This window comes from Etheostoma cragini, chromosome 16, assembly GCF_013103735.1.
Source record: "Etheostoma cragini isolate CJK2018 chromosome 16, CSU_Ecrag_1.0, whole genome shotgun sequence".
NCBI classification, from domain to species: domain Eukaryota; kingdom Metazoa; phylum Chordata; class Actinopteri; order Perciformes; family Percidae; genus Etheostoma; species Etheostoma cragini.
In genome coordinates, this window is record NC_048422.1 from 6,592,509 (window position 1) to 6,603,591 (window position 11,083).

Sequence of the window (11,083 nt, forward strand, 5' to 3'; positions counted from 1 at the left end):
CCCCCCCCCCCCCCCCCTCCGTCATATTGGGGAAATGATTAGTGGGGTTATCTCCACTCGGCGAGGCTTTCAGTCCTCCTCACGGCCCCCGTAACTCCAGGCAAGGAGTGGATCTGTAACCGGGAGGGTTGATACTTTATCATGTACTTCATCTCTCTAAATGTCTCTGTTCGTTGCTGAGTCAGATTAGTTTTAAGGCCAGCCTCTCTCTCCTCCTTTTCTCTTCCTTCTTTTTTTGCTGTCGAGCCATAGAAACGTTGTTTTGGTGAATGGAGCTGGGTGACTTTTTCCTTTTAGATTTTAATATGAAGGAGAAATAAAATGGGCCTATAGGCTAGTTTTTTTTTTTTACATTAGGGTCAAAGGTTACACCCAATGTGTCCTACCTTACCCTGCCAGCAGCATACATAAACTGAACATCCAACTGTAGCCTATAGAGGCTCTAACATTTTCCTGTCGCGATTTGGATTGGGCATCGAGAACCGGTTTCAACGTGGAACCGTTTGGAATCGAATGGGAAATTAGGTTTGCAGTCCGATCATCGGTTCCAAATTTGAAAAAAAGATGGAGCACAGTTTCAACTCCACCAATCCAAAAAATTCTGAATCGAGAATCAATAAGAACCAGAATCGAAAGGAAGAATCCAAATTGTTGAAATCAAAACGATGCCCAACCCTAATCATCATCCCATTGACAACAGACTGCCATATTTCAAAAAGTCAAACGCTTTGTTTCAGTATTACATGAGGGTATGTGTGTAAAACAGCGGGTTTGAAACACTTTGTGGCTTCAAAGGTTATTCCAAACTGCCCTAAATAGGTAATATGGAGGATATGGACGGCATGTGGGAATAAGTTGATGTAACCTAAGTTCTTCTGTGAATAACAGATATAATGGTCCATAAAGGCCCATTTCGCTTATGCAAAAAACTGGAGAAAAAAAATACGAGTTATTTCCGTTTATGGCTATTGTTGAGGAAAACTGGCTAAATAGGCCATGCGTTTCTTGAACATTTTTAATTGATCTATTTTTCATCTTCCCCCGCGGATTTTGGAAGCAAAACCGCCGCCAGAGTATTGCAACTATCCTAACGCAAGCTGCAGGTTTTCCTCATTGGTCCACTGATGGGAATGAAAGGAAATATAAAAGCTTTCACAGCACGAGCACGATGCAAATGACGCTTTGATTAGCTCTTAATTTCATCAAAAGGTTGTTTTTTGTTAATTTTTTTTTTTCTTTTGAATTATTAGTATTATTATTAGGAGTCCATGGGATTAAGCAGAGTCACTGATCCTCTGGGCCTAAGCCTTTTTTTTTCTTTTTTTTTTGTCTGTCGGGAGCTGAACGAGACTCCATCCGCACTTCATTAACCCTGATCCGGGGACAATCCATGGTAAGAGCCGGGGGATTTACCACCAGCCTTTCACATGCAAAGAAAAGAAGGAAAAAAAACCTCTCCGAGTCACCCAACAAGACACACGGGGGCTTGTCCTCATATAATCAGCTGTACACTTTGCAAGAGTTACCCCCTTTCCATTAAGAGGGTCGTCGTTATCTGAATCGGTCACGGATCCTCATGATGGGACTATAATGATCTTTTGGCAAGTTGGGAGGTGTTTTATCCCCCCCTCCCGCACCCCCCACCCGTTCCCTTTATCCCCTCTTCACTTTCCCAGTCGTCAAAACTCGGCTCGGCACATGCACTGTATTTTTAATGCAATTTTACGCATCATAAACGCGCCAGTTATCAGGCCGTCAGTCTGATATTTCACGGCGTGGTCAGCCACTAAGTGGAGGCCCCACATAACAGGTGCCATGCGTAGATGACAGCAGGGGGAGCTGGCTATCAAACCCATTATCGACTTTCAATTAAAACCTATTAAAGTCTTTTGTCTAATCGTTAACATCCTACACGCCAAGTCTTGTCCGTCAGCCTGAACTCCTTTAACCCCCAACGCGCCTCTGCGGGTCCTCGCAGACTCTGAGGCGGAGAGTGAGGCTGGTGCTTGGATATGGAGGAGGGAGGGGTGGCGGAGCCGCTGACCAGCTGTCCACACGCTGATCCCCGGTCTGTAGTCAGCTCCAGCCCGGTCACCAGCTGTTGGAGCCGTTTGGCAGAGGAGCGCACATCCAGCACCCTCAAGGAAAAGAAGGATGGAAACAATCAATTTCAAAATGGGATCATTTAGGGCACTTAAACAATTGCGCACATAACATTAATATTTCATCTCCTGCATTGTTTATGGAAAACGAATCGGAGTTACTGCTGTTAATTTAGGGAAGTGGGAATGGCGAAGAAGAGAATTGGGGGGGGGGGGGGGGGGGGGTCCATTTTGTCGGCCCTTCTCTAAAGACATTAGCTGGAATTGATCTTTGATTGCACTTTTGTGTGTGTGTGTGTGTGTGTGTGTGTGTGTGGTTAGTCGTGCGTGTACTACGTGCGCGAGATTGCTGTTTGCTTTTCATTTCCAATCAAACGGCCTTTCTCCCTTCTTCATGTGTTCAGGCACTTATGGCCTAGGACAAAAATAAAGTGTATCAAAGTCGACATTTTTGTATAATTAACCCAGAATAACATTAACATTTGTCCCAAATGAATTTAGTTGTGGAACCTTTCTGCAAATCTGCGCTTTTCTTTATAAAAGGTTACCAAACGGATGTTCTAGTGGGATACCTGCTCCACTGCTGACACTCTGATTAACGCTCCTTCCTTTCCACGCCCTCATCTCAACATTAAACAAATTAAATCAACGACACCAAACCAAACACAGGAGTGGAAAGCCGTCTGACAGACATGTTAAAATTCACTGAAACACGTTTTCCTCTAATAGAAACTTTAGAGAAAAAATTGGCTTTATTTCCTATCTGCCTCCAGTAAAGTGGAGCTGTTTAATTAAAGCGGCAGCAGCCATCTCCCCGACCTGACATGTGTTCATATCACTCTCTTTTTTTTTTTTTTTTCAAACTGTGACCAGTTGAGCCCTCAGACAGGCCTCTATCCTTTTATTTTTCTATATTAATTTTTCTTGTTGATATGGTCAAAAATGGCTTTTATTTTGGCACCAAACCAGAGTGCTAAAATATCGAAATATACACATTTACACACCAAATATGTCCTTTTAGAGATGGAGATTATGTTTTTTTGTATATCCACATGTAACCTGTGTGATTCCATATAGGAAGGTTATCCAGAAATGAGTTTAAAGCTGGCCAACACAAGCACCACCCCTAAAGGAGCTCATGTGGAGCCCAGGTCTTGGTGTCGCCTCCAGCGGAAAAGCCCCGTGGCGTTTCCGTTTCACACATCATCAAGGAGCCACGTCGTTAAATGAAAGACTTTTTTATTTCCACATTTATAAAAGTAATTCTCTTTTACATCAAATCCCTCCCCCCGCCCACCCCCCTCCTTTTCTGTCCAACTGTTGCTGTGAATTTCAACCCCCCCCCCCCCAAAAAAAAAAAATTCACGAAATGGGGAGAGAGTTTAGGGGAAGCTAGAGAGGAACGAAAGAAAATAGAAATAAAAATTAAAAACGATCCAGGAAATATACGAGAACCACTCCACAAGTTTGATATCTGCAATATACATTTTCACCAAAGGAGAGTATAACAATTAAGGGATATCACGGCTTCATATGAAGTAACATAAGTAATGCACAACGTCTGTTCAAATACATCTAAAGCGAACCTGCACGTGGACCCGAGGCCGATCGATTTGTTCATCCAAAAAAATAAAAAATAAAATAAAAACCTAACTGAGGTGATTGCGTCTCCCATTGTCCCCTCTGCAGGGATAAAACTGTTTTTTTTTTATAAATTACTTGACATTTTCACTTCGCTAAAACTTCAACTAAGAACAAGAAAAAGACTTTATATAGATTATTTCTTTCCGTAGCTCTCGTGCGTGTGCCTTTTTTTAATGTGGCTATGCTTTTTCTGTTTTATTTTTTTATTCTGACTCGTTCGCTTGTATAGTTTCTGATGGCTAATCTAGCCCATTAGGTCGAACTGGACCACCGTGGTCTGAAAAAGACGCACTAATGGATCAAACCAACAGGAAAAAAAAGTTTCTTTAAAATCAGTCTCTTTTCAATAAAATGCAAAATATTCTTATTTACAGGTTTATGACTGCTGATCATCTTGTTCTTCGCGTGTAAAGAAAAATCACCGACAGAGTTAGGCTTCATTGTTCCTTTGGCTCCTCTAATTACATCATATTCATATTACATGGAAGGAGGTTCTGCCTCTGCCACTATCCATGAAGGCCTAAACAATAATAATAATAATAATAATAATAATAATGATAATAATAGAGGGTCTAATTGGCATTGAACTGTAGGTCATCTGTTGATGGGGAAAAAAACTGAAAATACTGCAACTTGTATCAAATAAATACATAACTTAGATTCATATTGAAAAATAAATTAGTCATAAATAAAATCTCATGTCCAAAACACATCCTTCCACACCGACAGTTTGAGTCCCGAAGCTCGGTCCACAGGGCTCGGCCCGGATCGGCATGTTCGCACCTTAAAAGGCCTCGAACACTTCTTTTTCTTCTTTTTCTTCTTCTTTTCTGGTTCGTCACGTCTTTTTGTTTTCTGTCTCGGTTTTATTTCTGCCTTTGAGTCCCAAGCTGCCATCGCCGTACAAAAAAAAAAAGAAAAGACAAGAATCTGCAGCAGCCGGCTCACCGCTGCTGGGCCGGCCGGGGAAGCACGCCGGACATGGGGGGCAGAGGCGGAGGCGGCTCGCTGCCCCCCTGCAGGCCGTGCAGCAGGATCCGCGGGACCAGAGGTCTCTGTAGGCCCGGCGGGGGCGCCGAGGGGCCCCTGTACAGGTAGAGGGCCGCTCCGGGGTCCAGGTTGGACACCAGGCTCTGCGGGTAGAAGTACGGGGATGGGAACATCCTCTGCAGGGCCGAGTAGTTTCCAGCCTCCGCCAGCAGCTCGAGTCCCACCGCCGTCTGTCTCTTCCACTTCGTCCTGGAAGAGAGAAAGAAAAGCCGCAGTTTTACCCTCTGTGTGACGATAAATACACGCAGCATTAAGTGAGTGTGTTTGAATCTGACACATAGCAAAATAGCTCCCATCTGTTAACCCGGAGTCCAATTAAAAGTCAAGAAATACATCTGTTTTTTCTTCTTGTTTTTTTTTTTTAATCCCCCAAATCTCCAGCCTGCCACTTGTCTTCACACCCAGGAAGTGTGTGAGATTGGCAGTAGACTCTGCACTCCATGCAGGTGAATAATTCATAATAAAGATAATTGAATAGATATAGTGGTTTGTTTGAATTATTGATATGCACACATGCAACAATGCATTATTCATACTCCGAAGTGTTGTTTTATATTTATTTATGTCATTTAGCTGCCTGAGAGTCAAAGCTGCAGACAACTAAATACTCAAGTTAATTCCAAGGAACTGCGGAAAACGGTGCATGGAGTTTTAGTTATTTACAAAACGGTGTTCAAGCTATGTGCAGGGTCATTGCATGGAATGAAATCGGATATGAGCTTTAATAAAGCCATTCTTGTTGCATGAAGAGGCTGAAAACTGACGAAATAAACACAGGGCTGACAAGACCCCCCCCTCAACTCCCAATAAATGGGATTTGTGTGAATCGAAAGAAACGGGTGTCTCCATGTCCACTTGTAGTGTTTTAATAGAGATCTTTAATCAAAATGCACGAGGGTGCCAAACACACAAAATACAAATTAAACCATGTAAAAATAGAATCTGTCAATCAATAATGTACCGGATGTAGGAGTACCAGTCAGAGCTGAAACGAATCGACCAGTTAATCAACTAGTTGAGTGACAGAACATTAAATCAGAAACTATTAGGAGAACTAATAAATTGCTAAAAGTCGAAATGCCAAAATGTTCCACTTCAGTGTGAATGGTATTGACTTTCTTCCCCTTTGTGCTTTTGGGAACTGTGGTTGAGCGTTTGTCCACTAAAATCGGACATTTATGGACCATCCGATTAATCAATTGACCGAGAGAAATCGGCAGATGATTCCACACTAAAACGACGTCATGTTTCAGGCCAGGTGGCAGCGGCTCATGTGCGTTTAAGTGACTAAACTCCTGCCATATTTTTAGGGTGAAAGGAAAACATGGCGTCCCTGGGTCCATCTAGTCCTGAGCCAGCCGTGAGGAACCAGATTCCCCCCCCCCACACACCTTAAGTAGCAGCAGCAGTGGCAGTGTGTGTACCTGCGGTTCTGGTACCAGGTCTTGACCTGTGTGTCGGTGAGGTTGAGGGAGGCCGCCAGCTCCATGCGGTCCTGGACGCTCAGGTACTTCTGCCTCTCGAAGCTGCGCTCCAGCTGGGCCAGCTGGTGGTCGGTGAAGGCCGTCCGGGCCTTCCGGGGCTTCTTGAGCCGGACCTGCGGACTGTCTCTGCTGCTGGAGATCTCCCTGTCCCCCTCCTCTTTCACTGGTGGACACAAACGGCCGAGATGAGAAAAAAGAAGAGAAGAAAGGTGAAGACCGAGCCAAGGCCTCATACTCAGTCATAAATACGCAACCAGCCTATCAGTGTCAACTAAAACACGAAATATCTTACAAATCATTTTTCCTTGCTTACTTTAATCAGGGATTTAATTCAGGAGAAATAATCAAATATGTGAAATATGAAACTCCAGTGGATCAAGGCAAAATGACAGAGTTCTACTAACATTCAATGTTTGTGCTTTTAAATGGAAGTGACTGTGAGCTGCATGTCCTGTATGTGGTGGGCTACATAAATACAAGCTGAATTGGTTGGATTTAATAATATTATTTAATATTTAATATTAATATTAATAATAATAATAATAATAATAATAATAATAATAATAATAATAATAAAAGAATCTTGGCCCCTCTTTCAAAAGACGCTATAAAGCCCAACTTTGGATCAATAAGCGTCTTCTTTGCTTTTAAATGGAACTTCTTTTTAATTTTATAAAGTTTAAGCCTACGTCAGTGTAAGAGATGTAAATCTGTGAATTTAATCCATGAAAACTTATTTTTTTATTTATTTTGAATAACTTTAATCAGTGGTTTGAACACCAAGTAAATCTATTTGTTCACTGCGGATGTTAATGAAAGAGGCGAACACGCTTGAAACATATATTGGTAAAATATTTGTAATAAACGTGTGATTTTTAGCAGCATGCCGGGCTTTTGTGAGTATTTCTCCACATTTGAGGAAGAGATCATTTCGACTGTTGAGGGTGATCTCGGCACCAGCAGCGGGGCCTATGGCTGCATGGAGCTCTTTGATTTGCTCTTAAATTGTTATGAAAAGCTCTTCCAATATTCGCGTTTCCAATCTGACATTTGTCCGCCTGAGCAGAGCCGCAGTCTTTGTTCTCCTGCTGCGTGGTGTCATGTCAGGGCGAGCATTGATATACAGTCCTTATAGTCACTTCTCTGGAAAAGAAAAGAGAGAGCGCGAGGCAAGAGATCTCGGTAGTTGAATAGTTGAATCGTCTCAAGGAGAACAATAATCCGCCTAATTGAGCCACAGGGGAAGGACGAGCCTTTCAACCGCGACCGGGGAAACTTCACAGGACCGTGGAAATGAGTGGAAATCAAGGGGCGGGCGGGCCCCGCGCCGGGTACAAATCTGATTAGCGCCGGGGACAAATTGCATCAAATCCCCCAAATATTATAGGAAGCGGATTGGTGGAAATCAAAGCTGCCGAACAGGCGCCGTGTGGGCCCCGCGGCGTCCTCACTCAATCAGCGCGTCGATGAGCATCTCCATCCACACTGGGACACACGGGAGCGCGCGGACACACGCACGCACGCACTGAATTTGTCAGGGAGTTGATGACGTGACGCCGTATCAATAGCTGGAATAAAATGAATTAGGTAGAAACCCACTGTGAGCCAATAAGTAGAAGAAACCAATATAAACCCAAACTGAGGAAATAGTACCAACGTAGGCTGAAGTAGAAGTTGGATTTCCCCCCTCATGGCCTACAGCGGCCGTCTTCTTTCCAGGCACTGCTTCATTAAACTGTCAATGGAGGTGACATGTCTGTTATGGCTGACATGATTGGAAACAGAGAGGCCCTTGATGGCATTTATCTGGAAGCGACCCCGTCATCTCTCCCTTCCTCTCCTCCCTGACATCAACAGATGCTTTCTGGAGATTCTGTTAGCGCGAGGCTCGCACGCAGCCAGCCGCTGATTATTATTATTTTGAATGTAAAAACGTAATGAGAGGCTGGACTCATTAGCCTGTCCCCGTGCAGGGTCACAGCTCGTGTTCCCACCGCCGCCACGCAGCAGCTGAGGGCCGGGTGCATTCTCCTCAGTGAAGGCTTCCGGTGGCCGGCTTCTGATCAAATCTATTTCACTTTATTAATAAAGATCTCACAGTTTCTCACTCCACCAGCAAAAAACATATTCAAGCCAAGTTAGAAAAATATGATTTTTAAACATTAAGTTATGTCAACTTATTAATATTATTATTATTATTATTATTATTATTATTACTGTTATTATTATTATTACTATGATTATTATTATTATTATATTATTATTATTATTATTCTATTATTCGCCTATGATTATTATTATCTTAGTAAAATAATCTATAAAAAGACCTAAAATACTTTGAAATCGGCTACCTATTTTTTATTTATATGTTTATTTTTTGTCATAGCCCAGCTAAACTAAATTCCGCATTATATTCTGAACAGAAGTTCGGCTTTCATTGACATTCAATTTAACTTCATGCTCTATTTTTTCCCCCATTGCACAGCCTTTTGTTGTTGTAACTATTATCTCTCTGACCCCTTTTAATTATTAAATCAGTATTTATTTGAGTTGGCCTAATTAGAAATTAGGACCGAATAAAGCACGGACTAGACAGCTGAACGACAGACCCGGAAAGGTAAATACAGGGGGCTACCCCAGAAACAACCAGGGTCACATTTCAAAAGAACAAATATTTTTTGGACAGGAGCCTGAAGTGAAGTGTGTAAGCAGAAGACGAGATCGGTTTCAGCTCCAATCTCGACTCCCCTGCCCGGGTCCCTCTTACCTTTATATTCACTGTCTGACGACGAGTTGCTGTGGATTTTCTCCAGAAAGTCTTCCGCTATCTTGGAGGCCAGCCTCCCCGCCTCCTGGGTCGGCTGGCCGTTGCTGGAGTATGGCGCGCACGCGGCCAGAGGCTTACAGTCCGCGAGAATATCTCTGATGAGGAACGAGGAGGTCACGGTCCTCTGCTGCGAGCCCGCAGATATCTGCGCGTGCTGGAGGTGCTGCGGCAGGCCGCCGACGCCGCCGCCGTGACCCTGCCTCTGGGCCACCTCGTCTGCGCACTCCCTCCGCGGCGATGGAGGCGACGAGCAGCCGCTCTCCACATCTGATCTCGGGCTGAACTCCAGAGGCGAGCGGCACTCCCCCACCAGGCTGTCCCCTTTGGAAAGCGGACTTCCAGGCCTGTGGGACAGCAGCGAGTCGATGCCAAAATTGGACCCGTTTGCGGACGACTCCATTGTCTTGATCGAGGCCTCCTCAAACTACCATTTGGTATTCAGGACAAGTTTTATTTTAGGGAGGGATGGGAGGGGGGTTGTTTAAGTCTAAGTTGATCCAGCAGAGAAGAAAGAACCCCCCTCCCCGCACCAAGAAAAGAATGTGTATGGATACGCTAAATGAAGATTATTCCTCCACTATCTCCAGTTTCCCAACTGGTACCCTAAAGAGCGAATATCTCCAGCATCCGATTCTCTTGCTTGTCTTTTTGTCAAGTCTAGAAAAATGAGCCCTCCTGAAATCGATGCAGCCGCTGTAGTCTCTGTTGGCAGAGTCACAGTCGAGTCTTGTTGCTTCCTTTTGGCCCAACTCCTTCTGTTTGAGTCCAGAAGCCTCACAGGGAAGATGAACCAGTTATTGCTGCAATTATCTCACCTGCAAGAATCGAAAAGATGCGGAAAGAACGACTCTGTCTGGGAATGAGGGAGCAGCAGCGCACCGGTGTCTTCGGAGAGAACGCGGTTCAGCACCATGGACAGGTCCAGGCGCGTCAGACCTGAGAGAGGACCGGAGGGGAAATGTTCAGGGCAGCTCGTCATGTGGCCACACCAACGACAGATGGAAAACTCTTCGCATTCCTTTTAGGATAACAAAACCTTTCAAAAAAAACGAATCGGAGCGAGAGAGGAGTCCGAGGGCTGGAGCAGGAACAGCACAGGAAGAAAAGGAAGACGAAGCGATGCGCGCCGCAGAATCGACAAAAGGAGAGGTAAAGTGGGTTAAATAGTCACAACTGGCAAGTAAACGGACGAGATGTGATAGGGGTGGGAGGGAATCCCAAAAAATTGAACTTGAGGAAAAGTCAGGAGCTAGGTTTTAAGAGCGCCTCGTCCACGTGAGTCCCCTGTGACAAGCCTTCATTGGCTGAGGGGAGCTGGATGTGGACCTCCCTACACGCCCACTCTCTCTGCCTCCCTCCCTCCCTCCTTCCCTGCCTGCCTCCCCCGCCCTCCCCTCGTCTCCCTGGCTCATCCTCACTTTGATAAAAGAGACACTGAATTCATCAGGAGACTCAGATCCAACTGTTTACAGGCAATTTTCCCACTGTTTGCTTTCATTACATCATTGATGAGGCTTATAATGGGCTTATTATGTGCAGCGGCTCGCTGCTTTTCTTTTCGACTTCCTTTCGTTCTCTGGATTTATTTCCCACCTCCACAGCTCCTCTTTTTACTCTTTTTTTAATTATCATCACTAATTTATTTTTTTATATTTTATCTATCGGTTTATTAGATTAAACATTGTTATGGTGCAAATGTTTTGATGTTGCAGAATTGACAAAACTGACGAATTCTTCTTCTTATTTCATTATTAGGCCTAATTTATTGTTAAAATAATTTAAATTTGTAGAGGCCTCTATTTTGTAATTTTATTATTGAGTTGTTATTTTTTAATGGTTCGTTTGTCCAAATCCCAGAACAATCTTTGCATGCACCACGACTATATCTTTTTATGGTGCCATTCAAGAAAAATGGTGAATGGAAATGTTTGTAAATATAGGCTAATGCAACAAAAAAACTACAATTGTTTTCCTTT

General features: G+C 43.8%; 1 protein-coding gene and 1 long non-coding RNA gene across 2 annotated transcripts in view; both read right to left on the reverse strand.

The window, feature by feature from the left end:
* The window catches only part of LOC117959574, a 13,408-nt gene extending 12,723 nt beyond the window's left edge, over window positions 1-685 (reverse strand). Inside the window, exon 1 of the long non-coding RNA XR_004659967.1 lies at window positions 574-685. This is a non-coding gene — a long non-coding RNA (uncharacterized LOC117959574). The remainder of the gene's footprint in view (window positions 1-573) is intronic.
* Window positions 686-3,811: 3,126 nt separating this feature from the next.
* barhl1b (BarH-like homeobox 1b) lies at window positions 3,812-10,399 on the reverse strand. The gene is made up of 3 exons (XM_034897301.1): window positions 9,048-10,399; window positions 6,221-6,443; window positions 3,812-4,985 (listed from the first exon to the last, which is right to left on the reverse strand). The coding sequence occupies exons 1-3, from the start codon at window positions 9,505-9,507 to the stop codon at window positions 4,691-4,693; spliced, it is 978 nt and encodes a 325-aa protein (XP_034753192.1). The 5' UTR covers window positions 9,508-10,399; the 3' UTR covers window positions 3,812-4,690.
* Between the last annotated feature and the right edge of the window lie 684 nt (window positions 10,400-11,083).